The 17426-nt window shown below is 39.5% G+C and overlaps 1 protein-coding gene and 1 pseudogene across 1 annotated transcript in view; one reads left to right on the forward strand and one right to left on the reverse strand.

Moving 5' to 3' along the window:
* ARHGAP42 (Rho GTPase activating protein 42) overlaps window positions 1–17426 on the reverse strand; it is a 277391-nt gene that overhangs the window by 193218 nt on the left and 66747 nt on the right. Inside the window, exon 2 of the mRNA XM_061202658.1 lies at window positions 12609–12704. Coding sequence (XP_061058641.1) covers window positions 12609–12704 — 96 coding nt within the window. The remainder of the gene's footprint in view (window positions 1–12608; window positions 12705–17426) is intronic.
* LOC133099044 (importin subunit alpha-8-like) lies at window positions 2764–3857 on the forward strand (annotated as a pseudogene).

The following is a 17426-nucleotide window of genomic DNA, read 5'->3' on the forward strand; positions in this document are numbered from 1 at the left end:
TATTTTTACTTAAAAACCAAAGGCACTTTTTGGCCAACCCAATACATTTCCTAAGCTGTATCTTACCTAGACATTGGGACTCAGCTCAAATAACATCCTCTTTTTAAGCATCTTCTGATGTCCCTTCCCCAGCTTTGGTGCTCTCACAGCATTTCTGTTCTTACTACTCTACCTAAAGCACTCAGCACATTCTCCTGAGTAACATAGTGATGATATCATAAAGCTATTTTTGGACCCCCTTCTATTACAAGAAGATCTTATTCATGTTGCATGTACCAAATTACCCATAAGGTTCTTTGCACTCAGAAGATATTATTAGTAGAGAATTCCAGAGAATCCAAAGTCAACATGAACTAAATGACATCTTATATGGGATTTTAATTTGAAAAGTTGATTTTTCCCTTCATCCCTGAGTAATCTGCACAGCATCTACACTGGCCCATAAACACTATCTCTCATTCTAAGATAGATAGATAGGTAGATAGATAGATAGACAGACCAATTTGTTCTGCATAAACCAAAACCTTTTTTCAGGCTGTGAAGGAAAAATGGGGCAACAAATGACCAGGCTTCCCCACAAACACATGGCTTCTATAGCCTCAGTGGCTCCACTGGCAAAATGCTAGGCATCAGGGATCTGGTGACCCACAAAGCACTCCTCTGGAACAGACCTTTTTCCCAGTTTTAGTACCTTCCCCAGTTGTGCCTCCCTCCCTCGGTATAAAGCACAAGTATATTGTTTAGAGTAGCCATTTTTCCCAGGCTGCATCAGACAACACGAATCTCCATAAAATGAAAGGCTCCTAACGTCTCAACCCAGAGGATTCTACCTTAGTTCAGGTCTAGGGGTGAAGCCCAAGAATCAAAATTTTAAGGCTCCCCATACTTGATTCTGATGCTAGGCAGCTTGGCAACTGCTGACTTTGTGGCGGGGGTGGGGGGGGGAGGAATGCATGCTTTGTGTGAGGAATTAAGAGTTAAAAACATATTTAAATAGAAAACAGTAGATACGCGTGAGTGTGTGTGTGTGTGTGTAATTGTTTAAAATAAGATTTGTAAGAATGTTCCTTGCCTGAAGCACATCTGTACTTTCAGTGGCAGAAGTAGTTACTCGTGGCCCTCTTGGTAATGCAAGAAACAGAAGACTGTGTCTCAGTCCTAAGAATCAAGCAGGACCCGAAAGCTCTTCTCTCTCCAGCCCTCCGAATCATGACTCAGCAGCTATCCTGGATTCTCTCAATGACCGAGAAATTACTCTGAATTAAGCTGTTTTTTCCCAACCACATATTCCTTGATAACTATCCAAGGCAAGCTTTTCTTTCTTTTGTAGGCCTGTTATTCAACGATTTTCTTGCTTTCCTCCTCCCCCACCCCAAGGCTGTCTCCATTGCTCATATGCTGTCCTTGCCTTTTGCCAGTGAGTTTTCATTAGTCTCTGGGTGCCCACGTCCTGCCTCCTAACTCACTTATTTCAGATACAGTCTCCAGGACTATTGCCTTTCTGGTCCAAACCTTTTAATGTCAAAATTGAAACTGTACTTTTATTATTTCATTCATATTTAGAAATGTTCTCTCTTGGTCCATTAAAAAAAATGCTGATGAAGGCCATCCTTGACTCAACTCTGAACTGGCAAAGACTTCCATGCTATAATTCATCACATAAATTGAATCCAGAATAAATCTCCTAAAGGGCAACTTCAATCACAAGCCTCCAGTGTCTCCTGAGGACATGCAAAATAAACTTGAGACTATGTGGCAAGCCCTCTACGATATTCTGTGGCTCCCAATCCTTGTACTCCAGCTAAGAAGATACCTTTACACCTTTTGCACCAAATGGTTTCAAATCCAGAAATAGGTCAATGTTTACCTAGTCATATAAATTTGATTGATCACACAGGGAATGGAGGGTAAAATGAGGTTCATTTTATAAGCAGTTTACAGTAATACCACTATCCTGAAATTAGATATCTGTATATTAAAAATACTAAAGAAAAATTTTAAGTAATCTCCCTTCTTTTTATATCTCTATAGCACTTATAGTCTAATAATATATAATGAAGTTATGTATTTTATCGTCTAACTCCTCTAACGGCAAACCCATTAGGGTGGGGATTTTTTTTTTTCTGTTTTGTACATTGATGTGTCTTCAGCACCCTAACGGTGTCTAACAAATCACAAGTGCTTTATTGAATGAATGAACAAGTAAACTCAAAGTTCATGACCCAGGAGCCAGGTGATCAAGGTTCTAATACTTGTGTGACTTTAGAAAATCATTTCACCTGCATCTCAATCAAAATGACAGATTTAGCTCCCATGTTCTCCAAGGTCTCTTTCTACTCTACGATACTAAACTTGCAATTCTAAGAAACCAGGCCAACATTTCTGTCAGAAGTAGCTCTTTCTGATAATTCAAAAAAACAAAACAGACAAACAAAAAAAACAACAGCTTGTGCAACTTCCCATCTTCCCACCCTCATATGTACATAAAGAAGGTACATGAATTATCCTAGACTAAAGAAATGCAGCTCCCAAATAGAAAGATAGAAACTACTCCACACCAAGAAGACAACTGTGACACAATACTATCTTCAAAAGCTGTTTTCAAAGTGGATGCACAATTTACATGATATTCAACATGGGTGGATCAACTCTATTAAGCAAAGCAGGAAATTCACCAACAAAGGTAGAAACTATGCACCTACCACACACATGGGCCACGGCTTACCTTTCTGATACCTAATATTTACCAATATGCAATAAAACATGTTTCTGTTCCTGAAGTCATCCCTTCATCCCCGCTTGCAGCTCGAGGCAGTCTGGGCTCTGACCAACATTGCCTCGGGGACTTCAGAGCTGACTCGTGCCGCTGTGGATGGAGGGGCCATCCAGCCCTCGGTTGAGCTCCTGTCTTCCACTCATACGACTGTGTGTGAACAGGCAGTGTGGGCCCTTGGTAATATAGCAGATGATGGACCAGAATTCAGAGACAACGTTATCTCGAGAGATGCCATTCCACATCTGCTGACCCTGGTTTCATCAAGTATACCAGTCACATTCGTGAGCAACATAGCGTGGACCTTGTCCAACCTGTGCCGGAACAAGAACCCGCACCCTTCTGATCACACAGGGAAGCAGATGTTGCCCGCCCTCTTCCACCTCCTGTGGCACCCAGACGGAGAGGTTCTCTCGGACACCTGCTGGGCCCTGTCCTACCTCACCGACGGCTGCGATGCACACATCAGCCAAGTGGTGGACACCGGGGTCCTGCCCAGGCTGGTCGAGCTCATGAGCAGCTCAGAACTCAATGTCTAGACCCCCTCTCTGCTCACTGTGGGGAACACTGTCACGGGGACAGACCACCAGACCCAGCTGGCCCTGGACACGGCCATCCTGGCTGTGCGGCCCCAGCTCCTCACACACCCCCGCCCCTCCATCCAGCAGGAGGCAGCCTGAGCCCTAAGCAATGTGGCCGCGGGGCCCCGCCAGCACATCCAGCAGCGGATCGTTTGCAGTGCGCTGCCTCCCTTGGTGGCTGTTCTAGAAAACGGAGAACTTAAAGCCCAGTAAGAGGCTGTCTGGACAGTGGCTAACTTCACAGCTGGGGGCACCGTGGACCAGTTGATCCAGCTTTTCCAGGCTGGAGTCTTGGAGCCTCGAATAAATCTTCTCACCATCCCTGACACCAAAATTGTTATCGTCATCCTCGACGTCCTCTTTTTATCCTCCAGGAAGAAGAAACTGGCACAACCTTACCAGCCCGGGACCAAGATCGTGAATTCTAAAAGCACTTAACAAACACATACCAAAGCTCCACAACTCCTAAACCAGGGACCAGACCCAAAGAGTCACTTCTTTAAGAACCCCTTCCCCTTGGTGTACCACAGGTATAAAGCTTTTAAAACTGAATGATAATAAAATTTTCCACACTTTCAACTCCATCTAACAACAACAACAAAAATGGCATGTGTGAAGGTTATGGGCAGGTAGACAAGACCTAATAGGCCATGTTAGGGATATGGAATTTCAACCTGAAGACAATGAGAAGCCATTTCAGGGCATTAATCAGAGAAATGACATCATCTTTGCATTTTAAAAAGATTACTCTGACTGCCTTTGGAAGAAGGCTGCCCCAGATGAGATTTTCTTACAAGGTGGAACTTGGCCATTTCTCTGGGTTTGTGCCCAGGAGAAAATGGGGCATGGGTAGCTTGACTTTATAATGTAACCTATGGATACCTGGTTTGTTTATTTGTTTGTTTTAATGCACTTGCATTGACCCACAGAACCACAGTTGGAGTACATCTCTTTTATTTTAGGTATGAATAGAATGGCGTTGGTAAAATTGGAATCATATGGTTAGTTTATAATTTTAAGCCTGAAGCATGGCATACTCTTGATGACATTTTTGTCATAATGTTTTGCATATTAACAAAGCCCCAACTGAATTTTTTTCTTTAATATACTTTAGCCTATTGCTCTTATAGAAGAGCAAAAATCTATCCTATTTGTCTTCAATGAGTCAAGGCTGCCTCATGCACCTATAAAATGCACCATATTTTATACAGTAGATTCTCCACGAGTCAGGCGACTCAACTTTTTCACCTCTCTACAGATGACCACGAATGACCACAAAAGTGCCAGGAGTATTGATTTGGGGGATACCAATAAATTGTAGAGGAAGCAAAATTGCAAATACAGAATTTGTGGATAATGAGAATCAACTGTATATTCCTGCATCCCAAGTTATATTGGGCCAGAGCATTTATCTCACTGTCTAATCATTTTGTTGAATGTTTTTGAGCTCTTATAAGTCACTAACCATAGATAAAAGTTCCCTTTTCACTCTCTATCCACTCACCCTGAAATAAGCCTTTTTTAAGGCATGTTATCCCTAAAGGAAGGATATTGCTACCATCTTATTCTTTAGTCTGTACACTCCATGAGGGCAAAAGCTTTGACTACTCTTTTCGCTACCAGGTCCCTGCGGATTGGCACAGAGCCTGTCACCTAACAAGTAGTCAATAAACATTGAATAATAAACTAAAGAATATTACAATATTTAGCTCTGGTTTGAAACATTTACAAATATTAAGATATTTGTTCTAAATCATTCCCAATTATATGCAAAAGTTACATATATGTGTGTGTCTGTGATTGTGTATTTATATATAAATACAGTTGGCTCTCTGTATCCAGTTCTGCATCCTCAGATTCAACCAACTGTGAATTAAAAATACTTGGGAAAAAAAATTCCAGAAAGTTTCAAAGAGCAAAATTTGAATTTTCCACATGCTGGCAACTATTTATATAGCACTTATATCATATTGATAACTATTTACATAGCATTTATATTGTATTAGGTATTATAGGTAAGCTAGAGATGATTTAAAGTATATACAAGAGGATTGTGTAGGTTATATGCAAATACCACACCACTTTACATAAGGGACTTGAGCATCTAAGATTTCGGTATCCATGAAAGTTCCTGAAACCAATCTGCTGTGGATATCAAGGGATGACTACATATGAACTATTTTCCCTCTCAAAATTTAGTTTATTACCATACTGAAAAGAATCATTCTGGATATACCCAAATATGTACATTTTATTTTTTAATATATGACTCTAAAATCTTATTTATGCACCTTAAAGTGATTTGTTTCTAGAAACGTTTACTAGGTTTTCCAGGGGGACTATTTATGCAACAAATATTTACTAAGTTTCTGCTACAAATAAGATGCTAAAGAATTTTGCAGGAATAGAAATATGAGAAAACTTTCTGACCTCAGACAGCATATAATTTGCTGGAGGAGATAAGAGACTGATTTCTCTGTGATAAAGACAGCCACTTTTTGTTCAGCAAAACAAATCACAAAAGACAGAAAGGTGTTTCAGGGGATTAACGTTTATCGATAAATTAAAAGGCAAATTTTTTTCTTTGAGATGTGACTTTTAACATGATAAGTTTCTGAATTTTTTTTTTAACTTCAGATTCTGGAAAAACAATCTAAGCCTTTGAACTTCAAATTAAATCAAATAAAGTTCTTTAAAATACAGAGATAATATGATGAAAACATCTCTCTCAAGTGGTGTGTTTTTTTAAAGAGAGGAACTCCACCTGAAATGTGCAACTTTCCCAGCTGTTTCAGTCCTTAACTGTGGGTGGTTTCTGTGTGGGTGCAAAAATAAGGGTGGTAAAAGAAAATGGAAAACAATAATTCAATTGTCCAACGGAGAGCCATAAAAAGTCAAATATGCTTCCTCTACAGAGTTCAAAAGAAAATGTTATTTATATAAACAATTTAGGCGTTTGGAAATGTTCCACTTTAATAGAGGACTTCCTGATTTATATAACCACATTTAAGTGGGTTGTAATGAGGGTTCGTAATAACTGATGGATTTTCTTTTGATTCAGCAAATGAGAAGGTAATTTGTTTCCCAGAATTTAATAAAATCACAGGTCTTTTTTTTTAAGAGTTCAGTTGTGGTTGGTAATGGCATTGTGTCTGGTTTGCTAACTTTTTTCTAAGAGATGCCCAAGAAGAGTCTCATGGCCACACTCTACCTTATGCATCCCAATATCATCAGACAAATAGTAGTAGTGATCTGTATGGATGAGTATCTGTAGCTCATAACTGAATTCTGAAGAAAATCTTTACAGAAGCATTTTCAATTTAATAGCTTAATAGCTGAATTTTATTAGTTTAACTTGAAGAAAATAGGTGTGTTTTTTTCTTAGCTAAAATCATTTATGATCATTTAAGTGCATTTCCTGGGGTGTATAAATATACTAGTTCTTTTTAACCTGAAATACAGGTTACTATCTCTCAAAGTGTTTCTATTCTATAAAGGAATCCCTTCAAAACACACAAAGCAAACTGTTTGCCATACCTCCCACACTAGACCATATTCTTATTTATTACTTGGAAAACTGGATCAAATACTACCTTTCCATTAGACCTAACAGATGCATCCTTGAAGTGAATGAATTTATTTGGTAAAAGATTTATGCATTTTCCCCCAGTAATTCCTCTAACAAAGAAAATGAAAAAAATTTTTCAACCACTCCCTTGAAAACAGTCTTCTACTTCACACCCTCTGAGCAAGCATCTGTGATCACTCTCAGGCTTCCGTCTAGGCGATTTCACTTAACCACTGTATTACACTGATGCACACCCAGCTTCAGAGAGGTAATCTAACAACAAATATTTGCACCTGGGCAAAACACTGCTTGCTCAGGAAGATACAATAAAGTCCCTGTGAGTTAAAATGTCACTATTTTAAATTCATTTCCTATAGTCTCACCTTTCAACGTATTTTCCAAAAGAATAGAAAAGAATTCAAAACATAAGGCATATTCCAGCCAATGCAGTAAACTTGGTTCGGTTTGAGTCACCATCCGTCAATCTGTACACATAAGATTTGTAAGGGTTTCAAAAAAAAAGATATAACATGCTCTCCATTCTAAGAACTATTAAGCACTAACCATTGTTATTGCTATGTGTGCATATCTGTATTCAAAACAGAGTAAATACCTGAACACAAATACATGAGTTAAGTCAGAACTATCTGTACAATTATCAATATTATGAAATATATTTTGATCTGAATTACCTACTTCATGGACTCATTTCTCCACTCAAAGTTGGGAGCCATAACCTTAGTTGACAAGTGCTTGTATGTAGCCTGTCTCTACCACAGGAATTTTCTGTTTAGGTATGTCTAAAGGAATAAGTCCCCACCTAGAATATTTACTAGCAAACTGACTCTCCTTCTTGGTAAATGTTTAATTTCTTGAGTGCAAAGTGCACATTGTCCAAGACTTTCCTGAGCACTACAATAGGCCATCACACAACATCACTAGCCAAGCTATTTACGGAAAACCACAACTGGACTTTCCAATGGTTTCCAAGATTACATAGAATGAATGAGCTTTGCCTCATATTAATGACTAATATTTTTATTGGCACCGGTTCAGCGTGACTAACAATATCTGATTTTGTTTTTAATGTAGACTTTTTTTAAGACTTGGTTAAAAGTGATTTCAAATTATAGGCACTAAATATGCATAACAAAAACCACAGCCTCAGACAGATTCACAGTAATATCTTTTGAGCTTCTACTTGTTCGAATGAACCACTGTAAAGAGTTTTCAAAAGGATAGTGTTTTATTTTCTGTAGAGATAGTTTTTTATTTCCTACTAGTAAGGTTTTAGGGCCGGTCACATGACATTAGCAATTCCCACACACATACCAGGATTAATGCAGTAGGTATTGTCTTTTGTACAATTATGGTTAAACAACGGTACATTTTGTTTCCAGTCTACCCATATAAATTTATTATTTGAGGAGGCCTGAATTTTATACCAGTTTATAATCATTCTTTTCCCCTCCATCACCAATTTCTAATCCCCAAGCATCCAGCCACTCAATTCCTAACTTACTCCTAACTCAATGTCTTTACTCAGTCCAGAAAAACGAAGTAGTATAAAAAGTGGGCAGTTAGAACAGCTGTGGGAAGTTAAGTTGGATGGCCTCCCACTGGGCCAGCGCTGTGGCAGGCAGATAAAAGGAAGCAATCAAAAGTTCACAGGCAGCTCAATCATCCTTACAGGAGGGAGGAGCAACGGCCTCTTGCTGCTGTAAGATGGAAACGAGGTGCTCAAAGGAGAGTACAGGATGCTGCCCTGCTTGGGACTTCAGTTCTGGAAACAACTGACCTGCTCCCTGAGCCACAGGAATTCCCCACTGGGTCCCAGACAACTAATCCCATTTTGCTTCCTTCCAAGCCAGCACTGTCTCACTGGCACCAAAAAACAAACAAACATACCGGCAAGCACAAGGCCAGAAGGGTGGGAGCAGATGGGGACAGCTGAAGAGTGGGGCCGATTTACAGGACAGACACCGGCCTACGTGCCTAACAAACTCCCGGAACAGCTTCCACAAGTTGAGTCATCATACTGATATAGTAACAGAACCCCCTTTCCTTACTTTGCTCAAAATCTGTTTTTTGCCCTATTCCACCGTAAGCACACTGAAAACAGACATCTTACTCAACTTCCACCCCCTCCCACCACCATAACTTATATGCAGAAAGTTTGCAAATGCCTTGACTTTACAAGTTATTTTGCACTGACACTGCTCCCTTATAAAAGATGAGCATTTTTTGTAAGTCATCATCTTCAGTGGTTACATCAATGGTAAGTCTCAAGGCTACTCTGGCTGAGAGTATTATGGCTATTATTCAGTGCTAAGAGTCACAGCTGTCCCTACTTCATTCCTCTTTTATTAAATCAGAGGAATAAAGAAGAAGCTGAAACTGGGGCTTCAACAAGCTATTTTTTTTTTAACTTTTCATTTTATATTGGAGTATAGCCAATTAACAATGCTGTGATAGTTTCAGGGGCTCAGCAAAGCAACTCAGCGGAACATATACATGTATCCATTCTCCCTCAAACTCCCATCTAGGCTGCCACATAACATTAGGCAGAGTTCCCTGTGCTATACAGTAGGTCCTTATTGGTTTAAAGACAGCTGAAACTTTGTATCTTCCCCTGTGGAACTGAAGCTAATGAAGGTAGGTAAGGATAGTTCTTGCACTCCATCCACACCAACCTTACCCATTATTCTCAGGGATACATTCTTAGATCATTGTCCTTGGTACAACAGCTTGCATTACCCTCACAATTCCTCCGTGTTTGGAATGATTATTCAAAGTCTTCTACTATTTCTTTATTATATACATAGTTATTTTTAACTATTGACAGTGCATTTGGGGGCTCAGTAAAAGGATTAAAAGTGCTGGATGGTGAGGATATGGGAATATATCTATATTTTTACATTAGTTGTTTCAGAAATAATTTTTGTTTATAAATCTCTGTTCTCTAAGTTAGGTTTTCCTAACAAAGCATTGGTGTTTAAATCAAATTCCCAATAGGAGTTAAATAAGTCTCCGGATTTAAAAGTAGCGAGCCATAACATCTACCCCTATATAGTATTCACCTTCCACTCCCCAACCCTGGATTTAATTCCTCAAAGCCCTGAAAGCATTAGAACTTAATATTCAGCGCCTATCATAAGCTTTCACATACTGATCCATTCACACCTTTCCAATCTAATCTGCAAGAGCCACAACAATAACATCCATCTAGACAAAGTGGAAAGAGAGAAAGAGAGCAAAGTTGAGATATCAAGTTCACCACAACGGGGGGAAATCGCCTACCATCCATCTGCCTGCAAGGTCAAAGAGCATAATGATTAAGAACGCCCACCTCTGCCATTACTCCATGTGGTTTCAAGAAGGAATTTTAAGTAAGAAGCTTAAAGGAAATTGTGAAATATGCAGAAATATATTTATTGCACTGTTAAAAAGTAAAAGACCAACTAGAAGCAGTCTGAGTGTACCAAAGAGATTATTTCATACATTCATGTACACGAACCTATGGACTATTTTAAAATCATAAAATCATTAAAACTTACAATATCTATAAAAACCCAGAAGTATTTGCTAGAATCCTCTTTATAAAGGAGAAGTAACAAATTATATACAATATGTAGTTATATGTAGTATAACTATATTAATTATATTAGAAAAAGATACACATAAGTGAAAAAGTTAAGTTTATAAGGAAAATTATATCATTTATACAACAATTTAACCTAAGGTTTACCATGAGGCAGACCCTGGGTCAGGGGCTAAAGTGAAATGATTGAAAGAAAAAAAAAAAGAAAAAGATCTGGCCTCTGCCTTCTTGGATTTTACAGTCTCATTACTAAGTGAAAATAATTGCTGTTATGTGAAGTATATGGGTGTTCTTTCTTTCTTCTAAATAAAAATGCTACTGTATTAGTATTTTAGTAATATAACCGAGGCTTTTGTCTGGTGAGGTGTATTCCAAAGCCAATGTTGGGGGCTAGACATTTATGACACAAACGTCATGAAACGGCACACAGGATGACAACTGTTCCAGCTGTCAGTGTCACGTGATCACTGATGCTGGCCTTCCGCATGTGTCCTGTAAAGAGGAGGAAGTCACGCTGCCTGAGGCCCATGTGGCAGCCCTCTCCCTCCTTCCTAGAGGCTCCCTACCTACACCTCAGCCAAGTCGGGCTCAGCCGCCTCTCCCCACAGACCTGAGGGTGTACAGAGCCCCTCAGGATCCCAAGACCAGCCACCTCCACACCCCCTCAGCATACTTAACACTCCTAAAGGAGCAGAGAAATCAAGCAACCACCCGGCCCAGCTCCTCTGAAAGAGACCAGCTGGGCCATGTGACGACTGCACAACACGAACCCCACACCAGAAACAGCTTGTTTGAGAACTGTGCACGTGATTTCTCCAGACGGAACTTTTGTGAATGTAACAAGCTAAAGCCGCACAATGAATCGGAAACTCATTCGGCTTATCTTCTCCTGAGAGCTCTTTCCTTTCACAGCTAGGTTTGGACCTGATACTTTAGGTTTTCGAAAACGATAAAAATGTATTTTTTAGAAATACATATATAACTGACAAAACTATATAAGAAAAAGAAAAGGCAGAGGAAGGAGAGGAATATGGTTGTGGAGAAGCATGTCAGGGATTCCAAAGCCCTGCTACTCAAAGAGAGGTCCGTGGACTAGTGACACTGACATCACCTTCAAGTGTGTTAGAAACACAGAATCACACACTCCATCTGAGACCTTCTGAATCATAGTCTGCACTTAATGAGATCTCCAGGTGTATCATATACACATTAAAGTTTGGGAGTCACTATTCTAAATGCTTGTAATATTCTATTTTTACCTGGAAGGTAAGTACACTTAGTATATTATTCTCTAAAATGCACGCATATATTTTATACAGTCTTCTGATTGCATGACTCTAATCCAGCCTATAAACGGACCCCATGTCTACAAACTGGCAAGTAGGGATTGTTAAAATGTGGGGAAAAGAATGCTACATGAATCTGATCTTCAAACAGTAAAAACTCAGATACAGATAAAACTTGAGACCATATAACCCAACCTCTTCACTTATGGGAAATGAAACCATCCGATTCAGGAAGGGGTATACCTTCACCAGGGTCAGATTGCTAAATATCTGTGGGAAAATCAGATGAGGGCTCAAGTCTCCTGATCCCCAGTAATGTTCTGTGTCCTACACTAATACTGGTTAATATGTCCTGACTGATTTTTTTTTTTCTTTATAAACAAATACTGAAGTTAAAAGAGAAATCAGTATTAAGTTTAAAAAAAAAGTAAGATAATTCTTAAACCAGTACCTTGTACATTTAATGGCAGATGACCAATATGTATTTGTTTGAATGAATGATTCACTTTGAGGCAAAGAAAAACAGTGTTATCCACATCTTCTCAAAGGGCTGAGCTGAATTATAGAATGATTAAGTAATTTCCTTATTGAAAAAACCACAGAGCTCAATTTTAAAACAATTCATAATACTCTCCTCCACAGAAATCAAAAAAAATCGCCCTTATGCTTTTATCAAAGTCAGAATATTTGACATATTTGGTATTTGGGTGTGTGAATCTGTTTGATTTCAATCAAGTCATTATCTGAAGTAAGACTTTTAAAATTATTACTTAGAGTATTGAAAAATATCACAACTCACCAATACTAATTTCATCATCTGTTTCAGCATCACCAATACATTCAAACTGGAAATCTTGCAGTGACTGGGAAAATTTCTGTACTGCCATAGACAGATCTGTAATTAAAAGTTTAAAAAAAAATCATAAGTTGAAGGTACAATACCATGGAATACTCAAGAGTTTCCACATGTATTTACATAACTTTGCTGCTAATGCTATATTAACCAGAACCTTTTTAAATACCAGCTTGATAAATTTAAGCAGAATTTAAAGGGACTACTAAAGAAATATTTTAGGGATTAGATCTGCTCTGCTTCCAAAGGAGATTTGCCCCTTTAAGAAAGTTTTGGTGCCAGTTGTGTATTATCTGGAAGCCAATTTCCCAAAGCCTTTATCAAAGAATTACCATTCATTCCCTATAAATGGAGCATTTATTTAAAAAAAAAAAAAAAAAAAGAAGAAGAAGAAGAAGAAGAAGGAATGCTACCAAGGTTACTGGTGGGGAAAAAAAAAGAAAAGTAGCGAACCTTTGATGAGAAAGGGTCACCGATGTTATTCTATACAGACAGGGAATGTGGAGCAAATAGGGAATGTGTTTTTACCAATAAACACATTCTCATTCTAAGGTAAAAGGCCACCAGAAAAGTTGTTTACGAATAACCTTGTGATTTATAGGAGACCTCAAGCTAAATATACTCCTCAGTCCTGACTTCAGTCTGAACAAATTCCAGAGAGTGACTAAATCCAGAAGAAGAATTCTTCCTTAATCATGGAGAGAATAAAGAAAAGCCCAGAATAATGAGAAGTAAATTCCTGGGAGGCAAAAGCCTAGGATGCAACCTAACAGTGACTAAGAATGCAGACTCTGGAGCCAAGACGGCCTGGGTTGAAATCCAAGTCCTGCCATTTACTCATTATGTGACCTTGGGCAAATTTTTTTAACTCCTCTGGGCCTCTATTTCCTCATCTGTAAAGAGTGAATAACAGTAGTATAACCACTTTATAGAGCTGTTTTGAGGACTAAGTAAAGTAACATTTGTAAAGCGTTTAGAACAGAACCTGGCACTTAATAAGCACTATTTATGTTTGTTAAATAAAATTAAATCAATCTGACGGTGCAGCATCAGGGAAGCTTTAGAGGTCCCACCTCTCAGAGCTACTGTGATCTTCCATGCTAACCCTTCACAGAAGTCTATGCCCGCAGGAAACACATTTTTATGGAAGTCTCTCTACACTTTATTTAATGTTTTCTCCCATCGTTCAATTCTGATACCTTGAATGCTTAACATTTAATTCAAGCAATAGGACTTGACAAAGACTCTCTCCTTGACCAATCTTCAGTCAGGCTCCTCTGAGCCCTCTTCTTGACTATGCCTCTACTTTGGCTCTCTGTCCTCACTGGGCCTACATAGACCAGTTTTAGCAAAAATCCTGCCAAGTCAGTTTAGAGAATATCTAAACTGATATCTGATCAAATTCCCCATCCCCCACCTTTGATGCTTAAGCCCTTGACCTGCCTTCATCAAGAATCCTCCAAACCTTTACATCTTTTCCTCTTAGTAACTTTCCATCCACTGACAGCCCCCCCTAGCCCCGCCACCCAACATGCTCCTTGGTTATAAATTCCCATTTGTTCTTGTTGCATTCAGGGTGGAGCCTGAACTCTCTCTCCTATTGTGACACTCTAGACATCTACAGCATCCGACCTGAATAATGTCCTCCTTACAATTTTAACTAGCATCAGAATCATTTTTCTTTAAGAGAACAATTATGGCCCGATGCCTAGACGTGACACCAGGACTTAATGTGGTAACCCACCACTCATGAAACTGCAAGCACAGGTACCAATCACAGTAAGCACCCATGAGTGAATAGGTCTCCAAACAAGAAGGTCACTTACTGCACCATGTGAATCAAGAACTCACCAACACCCTCACCAACAGGAATTCTGAAGACCACAGGTCTTGAGCCTCAGAGAGGCTTTTAACACACACACACACACACAGACACACACACAAAGACTGAGATTTTTTTAAATCTTGTTTGAAAAAATAAATTGTGCCCTGGAAAGAGGGTATTACTACTCACAGACTAACACCTCTTCCCAAAAGAGGGGTAGAACTTTGGCGCCAGCTGCACATTCTACTTAAGAGGTACTTTGGATTTAGAAGAATAGAAAGGTCTGTCAGCTTAAGAATGGTTCTGCTTTGGGCTCTCAGGAAGAACGATGAAAAGAGCCTCCTTAGTGGATTGTTAGTCAATGAGAAAAACAAAGGCTTCGTCAGAACTAGACTTCACCAATTGGCTGTGAGGCCCTAGACAAATCATTCATCCTTCACAAGACCTGTTTTTCTTACCTATGGAACAGAGAAGGAATACTCATCTCACAGGTTGTTATAAAAACTAAATGAGGTCTGTGCCTGGTACAGACTAGGCAACTTAATAAATGGCATCAGTTGTTATCATTCAACCCCAGCTCAAAAGGTGGGAAAGTTGACTGGCCTTCCAGACAGAAGGGACCCATGCATGCAAAAGTATGCATTTATCTGACATTGCATAGCTCTGGCTAAGGGTAAAGAAATCATAACACCTATATGAAATGTTATGAGAAGACAAAAAAAAAAAAAAATCAGACTCCTAGGATAATTTTTAAGCCAAGCTGTGCGCAGGTACTCTCCATGAGAAATGGGAAAAGCATTCCATTTAACGTTTATTTTTCTATGTACAACATATAGGCCTTATGCTAAACTGGATTTGAAGTCACAGATGGAATTCCTAAAGCAGAGTGGGGGTAGTAGGTAATATGGGTGGATCAGGATGCTTAGGAATCTTGTAACAGAGAGCCTTCCTTCTCTCCCCTCATCACCACAAGTTCCTCTGAGTTCCCCCTCAAACTCAAGGAGATACCTGGAAGCTTTGTCCTAGGGCAGGGGTCCCCAACCCCCAGGCCAGGACTGGTAGTGTGGTCCGTGGCCTGTTAGGAACCGGGCTGCACAGCAGGAGGTGAGTGGCGGGCGAGCAAGCGAAGCTTCTTCTGTATTTACAGCAGCTCCCCATCACCCCCATTACCGCCTGAGCTCCGCCTCCTGTCAGATCAGTGGCGGCATTCGATTCTCATAGGAGCTCGAACCCTACTGTGAACTGTGCACGCGAGGGATCTAGGTTGCGCACTCCTTATGAGAATCTAATGCCTGATGCTCTGGCTGGGGAGAGGCTGCAAATACAGATTATCATTAGCAGAGAAGTTCGACTGCACAGAGACCATAATAAATCATGTGCTTGCAGACCCATATCAAAGCCCTATCAGTGAGTGGCAAGTGAAAACCAGCTCAGGACTCCCACTGATTCTGCATTATGGTGAGGTATATAATTATTTCATTATATATTACAATGTAATAATAATAGAAATTAAAAGTACACAATAAATGTAATGTGTTTGAATCATCCTGAAACCATCCCCCTTACCCCGGTCTGTGGAAAAATTGTCTTCCATGAAACCGGTCCCTGGTGCCAAAAAGGTTGCGGACCGCAGTCCTAGGGAACTGCTGACATAAAACCCCACAACCAAACATTTCTTCCTAGACCATTCTTTGCTTCCCATGGCCTTGCTCTTTGACTGAGAAAGGTAAGCTGCTTCGTCCTTTCACAGAGATCTCGGTGAGTACACTGTAAAAATTCCCATCCCTGAACAAGAACACAGGAGCCCACTGTCCATATAGCCAAGGGATCGAGAGTATGAGCTCTAGTGGCAGATGAAATGGGTTAGCTTCCTGCTTCTACCAATCAGTGCCATGATCATGGGCAGCCTTCATAACCTCTCTGTACCTCATCTGCTAAGTGGGACAGAACCCATCTCTCAGGGCTATTGTGAGGAGTAAATGAGTTAATATAGATGAAGCATTTAGAACAGTGTCTGACATACAGCTAAGCACTTAAAACGTGTTGGCTGTTTCCCTGTTGAAAGTCTCAGAAAAGAAAGGAAAAGGGAAAATTTCAGGAATGAAGGTGGCAGCTGTTAGGCCTTAGACAACCTTGGAAAGTGCTCAGTAAAACAGCCTGCTGATTGCAGTTTCAAATTCTCTCTTGGTGCACTGCAATCACGCCGTGACAGAGACTACCTGATCATTCAGTGTTTCTGTGTAAGAGATGGGTGTCTATTTCAATGCTGGATAGAATCAAGAATTCATGAATGATCTTCATGAAGCATGAGACATAATGAAGCATAATGAGACAGGACTATACAAGAAAATATGGTCCTCAACTAGTTCAGATAATCCCAAAAATAAAGGGGAAGTTCGAAAAACGACTTATTTTCAACTTCAAGCATCTGAGTTCTTGATTTTCCTTTTGTTTGTTCTCATTTTCCAAAAACCAAAGTAATGATGAGGTCAAAAATATGACCAAAGTAAAGAACTTAGGATATTTTCTGGCAGTCATATGGATCAATCTGAAAAATGAGGAATCCAGTTCACACTTTTAATTTTGGCTCCATCTCCCACCGAGTGCAATTCTGAACTAGAAAGAGCAACACCTTTCATTGACGTAACTCCATGGAACACATTCTTCCTTAATTGTCTAAGATTTCTAAACAATGGTCAGATGCACAAAACAGAAGTACTGGTACTAAATCCTGGTAAATAAAATTGATTCACATCCAGTTATATAGACCTTGAATTTAAAACCTAATTCAGTTCTTAAAGTTTATTGTTGAATTTTACAGTATCAAATTGTGTAATGATAGAATCTACATTTCTCTTAAATACAAAAAGAAAGATCAAATGTATAAAGCATGACAAGCAGGGAATCTAGCATAGGCAAGACTGTCTCTTTCTCCCTAT

This window comes from Eubalaena glacialis, chromosome 10, assembly GCF_028564815.1.
Source record: "Eubalaena glacialis isolate mEubGla1 chromosome 10, mEubGla1.1.hap2.+ XY, whole genome shotgun sequence".
Taxonomy (NCBI): Eukaryota; Metazoa; Chordata; class Mammalia; order Artiodactyla; family Balaenidae; genus Eubalaena; species Eubalaena glacialis.